This window comes from Lissotriton vulgaris, unplaced genomic scaffold (genome assembly GCF_964263255.1).
Source record: "Lissotriton vulgaris unplaced genomic scaffold, aLisVul1.2 SCAFFOLD_442, whole genome shotgun sequence".
Classification (NCBI taxonomy): Eukaryota; Metazoa; Chordata; class Amphibia; order Caudata; family Salamandridae; genus Lissotriton; species Lissotriton vulgaris.
Genome location: NW_028255431.1, coordinates 873,862 through 889,875, shown reverse-complemented (window position 1 = coordinate 889,875; position 16,014 = coordinate 873,862). Strand labels below are relative to the sequence as shown.

The window sequence follows — 16,014 nt, the reverse complement described above, 5'->3', positions numbered from 1 at the left end:
AAAGTGTCCATGCTGATGGACCTTCACAGCTGCAGGGAGACCCATGATTGGCTTTCTTTGGCTGTCCTTAAGAGGCAAGGGTGATGGCTGAGAGTTCTGTGAGCTGCTGCGGTTGGCCCTCCAGTTTCTTAATGAAAGCTTGGATGTCATTGGTTGGTCCTCGTAAGTCTGAAATTGGGCTTGGATTGTGACGCCCCACCTGCGGCTTGAAGAGGCTGGCCGGCTTGAAGTAGGGTTGAGTTCCCCCTTGCTGTCGTCCTGTGAAGTGTTTAAGAGACTGTATTGGTTTGTGGTTTTCAAAGCTGCCTCGGTGATCACTCTGGACTTGACAGGGACTGGGGGTAGCCGGATGGTAGACTAGGGTGATGAACATATAGAACCATAGATGGGTAACCGGGAATTACGAGGATGGTTTTCACCGAGGGCTTCAAAGAGTCAGCGAGAGCGAGCTCGAGTTGTCTGTGACTCAGAACCCTAAGGGCAAAAACATCCCAATAATACAATGTTTACCCACATATAACTGTATGTTATGTATGGCCACCACAACCAGCTTTCAACTGGTAAGAAGGGACAAAGGAGTACGTGGGGGCTGGGGGGGGGCGAGGGGGGGTGGGCGAGGGGGGGAGGGGGGCAGAATGTTATCTCTTAATTGGCCCAATTAAAAAAACAAGAAAATGGCCTCTTGCCACCTACACTCACCACTCTCTGTGCCTTCCCTCCCCTCCAGAAGCTTCCTTCTTTGCTATCCAGCACTGACATGTTAGGCTCTCAGAGGGCCCGGCCAGAGCAGCATGGAATTCCTGTGTGACTTGGCAACAGTGGTTAATAAGTTCTCTCCCTAGGGGTCTCCAACCAGTGGCTCATGAGCTACTGTAGCTCCCAGGCTACCTCTGAATAGCTCACCTATGTACAGATTAGCTTATCAAATTAGAATGCTTTTACTTGGTTGAAATATAGATATAAAAAAACCGGAAATTATACAGAACTAATATTAGTAACTGTCAATGCGTTTCATTGAACATAAGTAGCTCTCAGTACAGAAAAGGTTGGGGACCCTGACATTCATGCTAATGGCGGCGAATGAGAGCCATGCATAGCAATTGAGTTTAAGTGTTCTTTATCTGCTTGGGAGGGGAGCTCCCTTGCTTTTTCTAGCATGCACTTCATCAATCCATCTTGGGTTCGAATGAGAACCAAAGGCCTTTCTCTCGAAGCAACGGTGCACCCAGTGGTTTGGAACCTTTGACCTGATGGATCCAGCCGATAATGCCCCTAGGGCTGTCCTCACTATGGTCCCTAGACCTTTCTGCACCCCCTCGTCTGTGCTTCTACCCGCTACCGCCACCTTTGTACATCTCTCCCATTGGTCTGTGGCTGTTCACACTCTGGAAATGCCCACAAGTACTTGCGTACCTCTTGAGACCACATCTTTTTTCAATAAAATATTGTAATTTGAAGTTAGCACGCCTCACTTTCCACAGAGACATAAGTAACCAATTTTACAAGACTGTAAACCTTACTTTTCTGCTTCTTGTGGTCACATCAGGTTTGCCGGGTGTGGTGGCATTGGCTGGTATGTTCTTGGAAGTGAAAGAAATGGAACCAGTTACAGGAAGTTTTCTGGAAAGGTTTCTGGATGTTTAACGTATGTTGCTCTGCTTTTGTTGAAGCCACAAACGTAGTTTTCCTCTTCTATAAACATTAGACATTGGCATTATCACCATGTAAATACCACAGACTCTTCAAACTGTGCCAGAGTAGAGATTTTTTTTTATCTCAGTGCAGATACCCATGAAGGCAAGTACACAGCTGAGAGGGTAGCTCATCACCTGGTGCAGGCTGCTGAGAGAGCGGCACACATGAGCTTTAGCAGGCTGCTGAGAGAGCGGAAGACACGGGCTGGTGCAGGCTGCTGAGAGAGCGGAAGACATGGGCTGGAGCAGGCTGCTGAGAGAGCGGAAGACATGGGCTGGTGCAGGCTGCTGAGAGAGCGGCACACATGGGCTGGTGCAGGCTGCTGAGAGAGCGGAAGACATGGGCTGGTGCAGGCTGCTGAGAGAGCGGCACACATGGGCTGGTGCAGGCTGCTGAGAGAGCGGCACACATGGGCTGGTGCAGGCTGCTGAGAGAGCGGCACACATGGGCTGGTGCAGGCTGCTGAGAGAGCGGCACAAATGGGCTGGTGCAGGCTGCTGAGAGAGCGGAAGACATGGGCTGGTGCAGGCTGCTGAGAGAGCGGAAGACATGGGCTGGTGCAGGCTGCTGAGAGAGCGGCACACATGGGCTGGTGCAGGCTGCTGAGAGAGCGGCACACATGGGCTGGTGCAGGCTGCTGAGAGAGCGGAAGACATGAGCTGGTGCAGGCTGCTGAGAGAGCGGCACACATGGGCTGGTGCAGGCTGCTGAGAGAGTGGAAGACATGGGCTGGTGCAGGCTGCTGAGAGAGTGGAAGACATGGGCTGGTGCAGGCTGCTGAGAGAGCGGCACACATGGGCTGGTGCAGGCTGCTGAGAGAGCGGAAGACATGGGCTGGTGCAGGCTGCTGAGAGAGCGGAAGACATGGGCTGGTGCAGGCTGCTGAGAGAGCGGCACACATGGGCTGGTGCAGGCTGCTGAGAGAGCGGAAGACATGAGCTGGTGCAGGCTGCTGAGAGAGCGGCACACATGGGCTGGTGCAGGCTGCTGAGAGAGCGGAAGACATGAGCTGGTGCAGGCTGCTGAGAGAGCGGCACACATGGGCTGGTGCAGGCTGCTGAGAGAGTGGAAGACATGGGCTGGTGCAGGCTGCTGAGAGAGTGGAAGACATGGGCTGGTGCAGGCTGCTGAGAGAGCGGCACACATGGGCTGGTGCAGGCTGCTGAGAGAGCGGAAGACATGGGCTGGTGCAGGCTGCTGAGAGAGCGGAAGACATGGGCTGGTGCAGGCTGCTGAGAGAGCGGCACACATGGGCTGGTGCAGGCTGCTGAGAGAGTGGAAGACATGGGCTGGTGCAGGCTGCTGAGAGAGCGGCACACATGGGCTGGTGCAGGCTGCGGAGAGAGCGGAAGACATGGGCTGGTGCAGGCTGCTGAGAGAGCGGCACACATGGGCTGGTGCAGGCTGCTGAGAGAGCGGAAGACATGGGCTGGTGCAGGCTGCTGAGAGCGGCACACATGGGCTGGTGCAGGCTGCTGAGAGAGCGGAAGACATGGGCTGGTGCAGGCTGCTGAGAGAGCGGAAGACATGGGCTGGTGCAGGCTGCTGAGAGCGGCACACATGGGCTGGTGCAGGCTGCTGAGAGAGCGGAAGACATGGGCTGGTGCAGGCTGCTGAGAGCGGCACACATGGGCTGGTGCAGGCTGCTGAGAGAGCGGAAGACATGGGCTGGTGCAGGCTGCTGAGAGAGCGGCACACATGGGCTGGTGCAGGCTGCTGAGAGAGCGGCACACATGGGCTGGTGCAGGCTGCTGAGAGAGCGGAAGACATGGGCTGGTGCAGGCTGCTGAGAGAGCGGCACACATGGGCTGGTGCAGGCTGCTGAGAGAGTGGAAGACATGGGCTGGTGCAGGCTGCTGAGAGAGTGGAAGACATGGGCTGGTGCAGGCTGCTGAGAGAGCGGCACACATGGGCTGGTGCAGGCTGCTGAGAGAGCGGAAGACATGGGCTGGTGCAGGCTGCTGAGAGAGCGGAAGACATGGGCTGGTGCAGGCTGCTGAGAGAGCGGCACACATGGGCTGGTGCAGGCTGCTGAGAGAGCGGCACACATGGGCTGGTGCAGGCTGCGGAGAGAGCGGAAGACATGGGCTGGTGCAGGCTGCTGAGAGAGCGGCACACATGGGCTGGTGCAGGCTGCTGAGAGAGCGGAAGACATGGGCTGGTGCAGGCTGCTGAGAGCGGCACACATGGGCTGGTGCAGGCTGCTGAGAGAGCGGAAGACATGGGCTGGTGCAGGCTGCTGAGAGAGCGGAAGACATGGGCTGGTGCAGGCTGCTGAGAGCGGCACACATGGGCTGGTGCAGGCTGCTGAGAGAGCGGAAGACATGGGCTGGTGCAGGCTGCTGAGAGCGGCACACATGGGCTGGTGCAGGCTGCTGAGAGAGCGGAAGACATGGGCTGGTGCAGGCTGCTGAGAGAGCGGCACACATGGGCTGGTGCAGGCTGCTGAGAGAGCGGCACACATGGGCTGGTGCACTCTTCTTTATCACTAGGACTATTGCGACCTGTAATGCGTTGGGGTCCCAGGCCCCCATGCATTAATAATAAACATAACAAACTGCCTCTACTGCACCCTTCTTTAACCAATTGTTTGGGCAATGATTCAGCCCTCGGCCCTCACAAAACCACTCTTTCCGTTTGAATTAATCAAAAAAGCTTATTCAGGCCAATTTATGTAATTTTTTTCAATGTTTTCAAATATTTTTTTTTAAATAGAACTACTCCATATTAGAGACAAAACACTTTAAGACACTCTAAATTCTCTTTTAGGAGCCCATTTGAAATGAACTTGACAATTGCTCTCTAAAATACATAGTTTATACACAACATAGACACTGTGACGGAATCATACGCCTATTGAACTGGTCATCACATCCATGCAGCCATTCGTACACCATCCATACAAATGCCCGCCCTGGGGTACCTCAACAAAACCCTTTTCTTTTCCCGGCGAGGCACACTCAATTAAATATTTGTCATCAAAATACAAGACATAACTTCGAATACAAGGCCACCAGCTGGATTAAACACAAGTCCAATTTAACACCAGAATCAATCAATTTTGATTGGCCTAAACAAAGCACGCGCGCCCGGCCCCTTTTATTTGCCGGGTCACATGTCCTGTGACGCCTGTGTTGGATGGAGGTGGGGCGTGGTGTCAGCCAGCCCTCTGGGAGTGGCTGGTACAACTGAAAGACTATACCAGTGACCAGCAGGTCACCACACGACCCACAGTTTGGGAAACACTGTTGCAAATGTATCTCCGCATTTGTCTGCTGCTGAAATACATAATTGGTGGGCCGGGTAGCTTTGTATAAGCAGTAGGTCTGGCTTGCAACTGACAATGTGAGCCAGTCCCATTGTCTTACCCAGTGGTCGAAGTGGGGGAAAAAAAGAAGGGGAACTGTGGGCGGAGACTCAGGGGGCGGGAATAAGCAGAGGATTGGATTAGTGGGCGGAGTCGGAGGTGTGGCTAGAATTAGCAAAACATACCAATTTTTAGTAAATTTGGCATTTCACTGACCAGTTACAGCTTATACCGCCATTTCATTCAAACAATCGATAAACCTGTTAATTGAGGTTTAATATATAAGTTCTTTAACGGAGCAAAAGTTACTAAACAACATAAAATTGTGTTGCTGTGAAGTGGAAGGCCATGTGCAAAGGTTGACTGGTCACCTTTGTCACCGCTGCATTTGCATGTTACACTGGGATTAATGAGGCGAAAGCTTTCCAGAGACTGTTAGTATGTGCAAAAATGTAAAAATAATAAAGTATCAGAAAATGTACTACATAACACTGCAGTCTTTTTTGCTGCATAATTTAGTCAACACTGCAACATAATGTTGTCCTCCATTGCTGCATAATTGCAGTGGCCCCAAAGCAGGTAGCACATGCTAAAAGTGCTTGTGTACGAAGCAGAGAGACCAAGTTTGTGAGTTTAGGGGCATATTTATGGGAATGTTGACGCTGGGATTATGTAAAGCATGCAAAATATAAACAGGAACAACATGTTACCTTAACGCTTTTACTCTCTTTGTTCAGAAATCAATGAGTATTTTTGTGTCTCAAAAATTGAGGACATGAACATAGGGCTCCTCCTGTACATATGTGTCAAAAAGGGCTCAGAACACAAAGGAACTCTTCAAGAGAATCTGATCTGACTCACGGAAACCCACAAGGGCTCCTTCATATTCATGTTAGCCAACTGGCTGCTCAAACATAGTACAGCAAATATGTATTCAAGTGTCCTGCAAAGAAGAATGAGTGCGAGTAAGTAAATGTGGGTGCGAATGATTGAGTGCCTGAATGTAACCGAGCATGAGTGAAAAAGTGTATGCGGATGAAAGAGAGAGAAACTGAGTGAGAATGAGTCACGTAGAGTAAGTGACACTGTGAATTAGAATGAGGTTATCAGAGTAGGAAAAAGTGTGAGTGAGTGCAAGTGAGAATGTGATACCGAATGTTAAAGAGTGAGTGCAAGATAGAACAAGCATTGGCATAGCCAACAGGTCTCGCCTTTGGGACCTTATAAGTGTTTAGCCATACAACAGTTGATGTTGTTGCACCAAGGATATTGTGCTGCCTAACTAAATACATATACGGTCCCAAAAGCGAGACCTATTGCCTATGCCAATGCTTGTTGATATTGTTCCAGGCACTTCAAAACAAAAAACATTTGCAAACATTTGTCGGCTTGAAAGTGATTTTCTCTTGAGCATCTTTTAACAAAATTGAATCTGGTCAGATTTGAAGACATTATTACTTGTATTAAAATGTTTAATTAGTGCCCAGACTTCTTCTTTTGAGGATAGACCGTTTTAATGGAAAGGGGTCAATTATGAGACATCACACTGACTGCATCGTCATATACACTTGGAAAGTGTCATTTAAGGGACATCTCAAATAAAGGATCTTTTAAGAAACAGGACACTGCTTACAACCAGCAACAGGAAAGAAAATGTCACAAAATATAGATCACGCTGCTTGAGCCAACTTACCACTTGTCTCAGGCCCTGCGTTTAAAGGGGCACCCACAGGGCACACCGCCTGAAGAATGGGCATTTATGGTGTCTATGGGCAACAGCTCCCTGATTCCGTGAGTAGCGACGCACTTAAAGCGCTATTATGAGCAGCGACGCACTTAAAGCGCTATCTGTGTAGACGTGCACATTTCCTTACTCATGCTTGTATTTCTTCAGGCATGTATACGTTTTTTACTTCTGTGCACCCGCATATGGACATATTTAGGTACTTCGAAATTCGTAATGCACCTTATGTTTCCCGAGCTGCTTTGTGCAATTAAGCAGGCACACTATAGACATTAACATAAAATAACTCATGTTACCCAGCCAATTTTACACAGATCTACACACCGGCACTACTGGGCACTACACATTGAAAAAAAGTAACATTAAAAAACAACAGATAAGACATTCGACATTTACCATTTATTTAAAAAAAAAATGCACCAGGTATTTTATTTTCCCAACTTACTTGAGGTTTGTGGAGTTCAACTTAAGAGGCAGTCCATGCTCCTCTTGCAGGCCCCGCCCGGTACAGAGAAAAGAGTAGAGCTGTAAAGGAGGGGCCAGGACCCTCTGTGTGACACCTAAATGATATCCTGATTGTATTGGTCGCAGTGGGGGCAGGCAGGCAGCGGCCTCACAAAATGAGGTGTGACTCGCGGGCCATCAGAGATAGCCGTTTTCGCGCTCTGCTGCACTGATGGCCCTCTGTCCACTGCAGAGGCCTTCCTCAATGCTTCACACTGCCTTAGACTAACTCTCCCTACCTTACTGCTAAAAGCTAATAGTGACTATACAGTAGAAGCACAAGCGCAGAGATATCCCTTCGGGAATTGAATCAGGCGCTCTACAAGACCATAAATAAATAAATAAATGTGCACCTTGCACCACACAGGGAGAAAAATAAAGTTCCAGGTACACTTTTTAAAAAACAAGAAGTAGGGGAACGGACTAGCATCATTTTTAAAAGTAGGGGCACGCCGTGCCCTTCCGTTCCCGCCCACTTCTAACACTGGTCTTACCCAATGTTTGTATTCACTAGGTACGCTGCATCGTCCTGCTCTTTGGCTGCGTCGCCCCGCCCCTTGGCTGCTTTGCGCTGCCCCTTGGCTGCGTCGCCCCTCCCATAAAGTCCAGGTTCCCAGAACCGAAAGTGGCACAAGGCAGTTGTGGGTTGACACAGTACGAATAATGTTGCCTCAGGAGATGAACTGGCCGATGGGCCCATTGTAAATTTCACACCAATCCCTTTGTTCTGCAGCCCTATGAAGACCTGATGTCTTGTTCTGTGTTTTACGGACGCATCAACGCAGTTCTCTTTATTAAGATTCAATCATTCCACAAAACCACCATTACAACAGACACAAGTCTGTCTGTTATGCTGGTCTTTTCCGCTGAGGATCATATGTTTATCGAATGTCTGTGAACACCACCAATATTTTTGAGTTCACATATCTGTATTGCTAATTTAATTATAAAAATACATAAATAGTACAATAACAATACATCAAATCAATCAAATTTCACCATCATCGGCTGCGAACTAGTGTACAGCGCGGAGCTGGGCCGGAGCTCACGCTAGCATACATGCCAATAGACCCCATTCAGGCCGGAGACTACTGATTTTTCAAGTCAAAAATGGCTTTATTTTAGCTGTCTCCCTCCTGAAATTGCATTTTCTACAATAGAAGTCAATGGGGAATTTTCATTCTCACGATTTTTTATTTTAAATCTCACATCCCTGTCCTAAAATGTTGGCATGTATGTACTAGGCCTGCGCTTGCAGTGGAACCAACAATTGTGGATAGTTTTGCTTCCCGCTGGAGGAGTCAAGAAGATCCATTACTCTGACTTGTATCGGGACCGAAGGGACTCTTCCCACACCCTAGACACCCTTTAACTGTGCCCTGCAGAGACTATTTTTTTATGCTTGGACAGTCCTGCAGTGCCCAGCTGTGGTCACGGTTTGCTGACCGCTTCATTTCTATGGATGGACTCGATTTTTGCTGCAAGTGGCTTATGGTTGCGCTGGGGCCACGGATGCTGTCGCGATGCATTAGGCGCTTGCTTCTGCTTCTGGGCGCCTGCGTTTGCTCTTTGTCCTTTTAATATTTGTGTTCTGTGCTGGAAGATGGAGGCGGCTCGTGTGAGCCCGGGCCGTGCCGGGCATGCCAGAGGAGCCGCAGTACATTGTTTCCCGCTCTTTCTAGGCTCGGAGGCTGCCATGTGACGGGCCCATCCATCACCCGGCTCAGCGGGCCCCCCTGGGCCTTGGGCGAGGTGGCGCCGTGTGCGCGCGTCCCTGACCCTCGGCGCAAACCTTGACGCGCACCTGCGCCGCCTCCTTCCTTTCCCTGCCTGGGAGGCAGCAGAAAAGAACCCCCGTTTAACTAATTAGGGTGCTCCGCACCCTGTGAGTTGGATCACGTGGCTGAAAAGTGGCAGCCATTTTGTGTGTCCGCTTCCGCGGGTGTTTATTTCCAGCAAATAAAAATGTAAATTCCTGCAGGTTTTTAAAACCCATGCAACCAAACACTTGTCGGCTCCTCTGGAGAGCTGTAAGGAAAGTGAAACGTCAGGTCATCCCGTGACCTCGAGCACTGAACTGGTAATGAAAGCAGAACACTACAGTATGGCCATTACTAACAGATAATGCGAAGCCTATCATGAGAATGGACTACATCTCCCACAATACTGTTTGCTGCTGTCTGTGGCCACAGTTTGTGGCATATAAATATATCGTGCTATTGAGGGGCTCTGGTGACCTGAGTAAATCTTGAGAACCCGTGATCTAGCACGTGCCAGGACCACAAAGCGGTATAATAGTAATACAATATTTTTCACCCATGGTCTCATGACATATTACATTTCATATTCATCAGTGGCTTGGAATCCCTTGCAGGGGAGACATCTAACCAGTGAAATACAGATTTTGATGCTACAGGAAAATGTCTAAGGGAGCAGAAAGATTACGTACTTGAATTGTTGTATGTAAACATGCACTATGCACTACAACTAGCTGCATTGTGCGTTTATTGTTCAAAGATGAAAGGTGGCAAAGAACTGTGTGATAGTCTGTTAGAAGCCCAGGTTCATGGAGAAATGTTACGTAACCGCAGGATCAAGAGGAAGATGTGGTTGTGCTGCAAAGTTCAGACTGCAGAAGTAGCAAACCAGAGTTCAAATCTCGGCTCCCCCACTTGACTACATGCCATCCTGAGCAAAGCCTTTTAACCAGCGCCACTGGATTTGTACAGCAGGAGTGGACCAAATTATGCGGTAGTTAGCTAAATAAAGCGGAAAGAAGAGGCAAATTGTGGCACATTTTGAGGCCGTTTTACTTAATTGTTTTGTAAATTTAACACTAGTTTACAATGTTTTAGCTAGAGTTTCACCTCATTTGCACCACTTGACCACCTCAAATGCAGCAATAAGCTCTTGAAACGTGACCAATCTACTTCCAAGAAGGGCCTTCCACTGCACTGCAACACAAGTTGCATCATTTTTAGCAACGTTTAATCCATTGAGCTAGAAACTTGTTCATGTTAAAATCCCGATAGTTATACTTTATTTATTTATTTTATTCATTTAATTCATTTATTTATTACATTCCCCAAATATTTTTAGGAAGGATTGAAAAGTAGTCATTTTGAATGTCAAACTCTTTACAGTGAGGGTGCAGGGCAATAAAATTGGATCACCCTCTTTGAATGTATATGTACGTATTTGTAATACGTTTTTTTTTAATTTCATGAGGTGAAGGACCGCTAAGGTTATGTATGGCCAAATCTAAGCAAAATAGTGCTTTTCCAGTTTCCAAAGCAGTATAGTAGAAGCAAGAACATACAGAAGTAAATCTCGAGGATGAAATAGATGCTTAAGTCAAGTGTAGATAACATTGTAGTCTTGAACAATAGTCATCATTTTCCTGATTGCTGATTATGGTTTGCTGCTCTTTGTTGCCTGTACTCTTGATTGTAAGATCACTCAACCCTGTGATTGATCCGTTGGTTTAATTGATTTTCCCCTCTCTCTTCACAGCCCCTGCAGATAGACAGCAACTTTTGTGGGCAGGATTTCAACCAACCCTTGGGTGGCACGGTCACAATCGACGGGATGCCGCTGTTCTTGGACAAGGAGGATGGCATGACCTCCGTGGCAGCCTATGACTACCGGGGACACACTGTCGTCTTCGCCGGCACGAGGAGCGGCAAGATCAAGAAGGTAGGAGACCATGAGAGTGGTGTGTTGGGGGAGAAGGTCTTACTCCTGCCCTCTTCAGGAGGTATAAAAGAAGAGGGTGGTGCCAGCAACCTGCTGTTGTGATGCCATGGCGCTCACAAGACTGCTGTGGTTCTTTGTTCGAGTTACGTTGTACATGCCGAAGAGGACGGAGGTGGGACAGTGTTAGAGACTTGTGAGTGAGTTAACTGAGGTGGGACTTCTTCTACGAAGAGGGATTACCTGTTTTGGAAGCACGTGGTTTCGGATGTGGATAGCCTTTTTGCAGCTTGTGTTCAGATTTCTGAGCACATGGAAGATAGAAAGAAAAGTCTTGTTTCTCATTAATTGTGCAACTGCGATTTTGCCCAGCTCAACAGTTGTTTTGGCATTTGCTTACGTTGTTGGTGGTTGGTTGTTTAATTGTACTACATTGATTTTCATCTCTACCACAGCATTGAGAAAGCACAGCACCACCTAAATTATACAAAGGTTAAAACCGAAATAAAAAGAAAGACGCCAGAAATTAACATAGTTAAAAAAAAAAAAAAAGAATTAAATTGCACAATGCATTGGTGGTGGCGTTAGACCGTTTGCCTTATCCAGGGCTCCGAGCTGATTTTAGAAGTGTCATTTTTATTAAATAATGCTTATTCTCAGCTTCATCTATATTGTGCCTAGTTTTGTTGCGGTTGAATTGCTTCAGTTGCCCAAGGCTTTTCATTAGGTTGATTAATGAATAGTTTCACTGTATGTGCTATAGGGCCCTTTGTCATCCTGAGCCCTGTTGGAGGCATCTGTATAACATGTTTGCTCTACTAAGAGGTACTGTGCCGTCTGGAGCACTTACGCAGTCTTTACGAATGTAGAACCTTACTCCTACGCCTTTGCCCAAGATTCCGGACCAGTCTCTTCCTGTATGGGTCTGAATCCCTTGTGGTGTTTTGCTGTTGGGACCACAGGCACTTGTTAGTCAGTCTTGGTTTCCGCTTGTCCAGATGCTCTACTTTCTTTTGCAACTGTCAATGGTTGTTGATTCTCAGCTTGGGTGATTTGTTACCTAGTGCAGCTTGCTTAAGTTACGTCAGCCTGTGTTCAAGTTATTGCCGCAGTTTCCGCGCTGCTTTCACGGAAGTGTATGGGCTGTGTTCATTTCTATAAGTCGTGCCTGTTTGGGTGGGACGCCCCCATTTTCGGTGCCTCACTTGGAACTCACCGGGGTCTCCTCCTGTGCTGCTGCGGCTTAAAGTAGAACCTTGTGCAAGACGAGAGTTCATGTTTTTTAAAATTTACATTTTTCTTTTATTTTTGGCACCACGAGGGTTTTAAAAATGCACTTAAAAAGCAAGTTGGCCTGAGACGGGTCCTTGGCTGCACAGTGAATGTGTTTAAATAATCAATATGAGAATTGTGAGTTAAAATGCTTCCACCATTATGCAGAACTGAAAGGGAAACTGCAAAAAAATGCGTGGGAAATTGAACAAAACCTCAGGCATGTCAGTTGAAGTGACTCTTGCTTTCTGGTGGCGCATGGTCTGCGTAATTCGTGCTGGATTTAAACAGCACAGAATGTAGGAGGGAAGGGGGGGGTCTTGGTTCTCTTGAGAATGGAGTTGTAGTTGAGTAACATGAGAGTTTGCAAAAAAAGGTATATTTGTCACAAATACCTCATCTATATATAACCTTGGTGGGAGATTTGGTTCACAAACCCTCTCCTGGAGAGACCACTTTCTCCCTTTGGCTGACATTCCTTTAGACCCACTTGATTATTTTTCTTAAAGATTCACAATTTGATTTACGGAATGTTGTACTTCTTTTTTATCTAGAAATTCAAATTCACCAAATTATCAAATTTTGATGAAGTATAAAATTAGTACTGGGTGAAGAGTTGTAAGTTCTGTAGGATCTACTACTTTGCAGGAGGGGTGTTTTTTTTTTTTTTAGCCTTCTCATGAAACCTAATTTCTACTGCACATTTTATGTGCAAAGGTTTGTGAAGGTGGTGGGATTATAATTTTGCAGAGACCCCTATCTGGCTGAAACAATATATCCGGCCTGTGGTAGTGGTGAATGTTCGTAAGGTGTACTCTGTAGGTGAGCATCAGCTGGACAGGAGGAGACGTTTTTGAAAGGTGCATAGGTGTACCAGGGTGCCCACTCTAGACACTTGAGGTGGGTCTTGTGTGTCGCTTCATATCCTCTTGTTGACAAGTCCTGTGTTTGGTGCCTGCAAAATAATCACATGTGCGGGAAGTTAACATATTTAAAAATTTTAAAACGTCACACAAAGTGTGACCGGTCCAAAACCCTAGTAACGACTGTCTCTAACCACTGTCTCTAACCATGTTAGTAACACTAGTAGGTCTGCTGTATCCTGTCGGATGGCCTGTGCCCAACCTTGCTGTGGATGGAGTGAACTTTTCTTGAATGTGATGTTGGATTTAAAGTCCATTGAACGATGGACCCTTGGCCTGGATTTGGTTTATTTCGTATTTACCTGCTCAGCGTAGACATTAAATTCAGGTTTACAAACTATGTTGTCATTGTAGGGCGTGCTGTGTCCTTATCCCTACCCACCCTCGCCCCACCCCCCAAAAAAATGGTAGCACTGACGGGGCTGGTTCTAGGTTTCTTGCTGCCCTAGGTAAAAATGTTGTTCTTCATGGTTTTCAAAATGTTTAAGGTATTTCTTCACGGCGAAAAATGGTATGTCCATGTAATTCTCTCCTCCTTTTCATTTCCTTAAATTAGCGCAGTTGCTAATGTGGCCTCAACCATCAACTGCATTTGTTGAACGTTGTGCATTTTTCATATAGTGCTTTTTGTATGTGGGGCACGCTCCAGGCGCTTCACACTTTAGTAATAATACAGTCTGGGAGGCAGGATAACTAGGCATGCTGTCCATGTGAACTCTTCTGAAGTTGGTTGGAATGGTCTTGGACAGTTCTGGAGCCGCCAGCCATGGAGCGGGCCTTCAGGCCGTTTCAGACCCGTTGTTACATGGATGACCATTGGCTGGCATCTCTGGGCATTCTAGAGCATGTCTGAAAACATTTCCACACAATTAGATGCAAATTTCCACTCCTGATCAGTGGACCTTTTATAGTTAGAAAGATTTTTGGAGCCCATTGAATGGGAACAAAATGGCGGATATATCCGTATTTTGATGCGCTAGGGCAGCTCTACCAGGCCTTTCTAGAGCATGGGTGTCCAACGTTGGCCCATGAAGAATCGATCTTTGCCAGATTTTCAGGAAAAGCACTGACTATGTAAATGAGTTCTCTTCAGCGCCGATATATATGTATTTTTTACCTGTAGGTGCCGGCGCTTCTTGGGAGTTCTCAATGGAGTGGGAGAGGGTGTCTTGGAAAGCCTGGAATTCTACAGCACTTGGAACTTGTGTGATTATAAGTGTTTTTAAAGCAGAGTCTCTCAGGAGAGGATGATCTAAGTACCTGGGTTATTGGACCTGTGCAGCGCCACATGTGCCGGTGGTAGCTGGCTTTAAGGTGCTTACTCTACAAAAATAATGCCTTCCAATAATACAGGCAGAGAAAAAACAATTTTTCAGAGTAAGACAAAATATAAATATATTTGTTTTTTTAAAAAAAACAAAGATTTCTGAGACAAAAGATAAAAAAAAAAAAGACGTGTTGATGTTGCCGAATTAATTAGGGAATAGTTTCTATAACTCATTACCAGTGTGTTTTAAGCTATGCCCAGTCTCTCTGCACCTTGCCTTTGGAGTGTTTGGGTTGCTCATCTAGCGGATTGTTCAGAGGGTAAAATTTGGCCATGTAGCTTTTTAGGTCCGGCTGTAGTTTGGTTGAGCTCTCTGTTGCGAAATGCCTTTTGTCAATGAAAAGGGACAGGAAAGATTAGGTGTGTCGACTCTAGTTCTGTTGGATTTTGTCTATCCCTCTGCTGCACCACTCCCTGGAATTCGATGCATTCCTTAACCCCAAAATGTTATTTCTTGCGCATGCTTCTTATGAAAGAGAGCATGATGCGGAAACCCAGCAGACTGCAGCTCGGTTTGAAGGGACTGTTATAAATAACAGTTGCAGACGGCAGCTGCGGCGGCCTGTGCGTCTTACACGATTTAAGTATAGCTTGTAAACTGTTTTCGAGTGTGTTTGCTGCACACGAACAGCTGTGGACACTGTGGCACACACAATGCAAGTCTTGTGTAGTGTTCCCATGTCATTCCCTGGTGCACTGTAGACTGTTTCTTCTTGCACTGTGATCGTGGGACACTTTGAAAAAGTATTGCCATCTGTGGCCGTCCAGAAAGTCTCCTCTCAGTCAATACTTTGTATGTTTAAAAAAAAAAAAATTCTATTTTAGAATGACTTTTGCATTTTGTGAGTCACTAAGTTGCACAATTATAATAACCTTATAGGAACAAAACAGACCATGCCATACACGCGGACACTTTTCACTTAACCTTGGTCCATCCCTACTCTGTCTGTGTTCATAAGTAGCAGTTGGTATTCACCTCTGTACCCTCACTGCGTCACGAGTGGTCGTCTAGCACCCTGGTCCTGCGTCTGTGGCTTCTTCGCATGCAGAGAGCGCGTGAAATATCTGTGCGACGGATGGTCTAAGTTGGCGCAAGGTCCTGGGTCCATTGGACTTGTGAGCGACCGCAGAAGCCAACGAGGGAGATGGCGGAACGGGCTGACATCACTTGCTTTGTCACGTGCTGGTCTCTTTCCCTCCACATCCGATTCAAAACAACGGCACCTGCATCAGTGGCTTCAAATCAAGATGGCGGCAGATGCTTGCCACTGGATTGGCTCTTCTACTGCGGACTCCTCATCCCTTTCTGAGCTTTTAGTTGGAAATAATGAAGGGCTTAATGTTAGAATCAGGGAGAAGGGGGTGGGCACGCAAACAATATATATATTTTTTTAAGCTTGCAAATAATATATTATTAGGAAAACTCTCACCATATAGTACACTCTGTCCTTCGGTCCGGACCTTCTTTCACTGGAACTGGATCCATCATCGCTCTTTGCCAATCCTGGCGCTGCTCTCACCAATATGACAGCAGCGATAGAATTGGTAG

At 47.0% G+C, this 16,014-nt stretch overlaps 1 protein-coding gene across 2 annotated transcripts in view; it reads left to right on the top strand.

Moving 5' to 3' along the window:
• Window positions 1–16,014, top strand: part of LOC147659125 (plexin-A1-like) — a 589,684-nt gene that overhangs the window by 130,916 nt on the left and 442,754 nt on the right. For both annotated transcript variants that reach the window (XM_086951953.1, XM_086951952.1), the window contains exon 3: window positions 10,764–10,946. In XM_086951953.1, coding sequence (XP_086808079.1) covers window positions 10,764–10,946 — 183 coding nt within the window. The remainder of the gene's footprint in view (window positions 1–10,763; window positions 10,947–16,014) is intronic.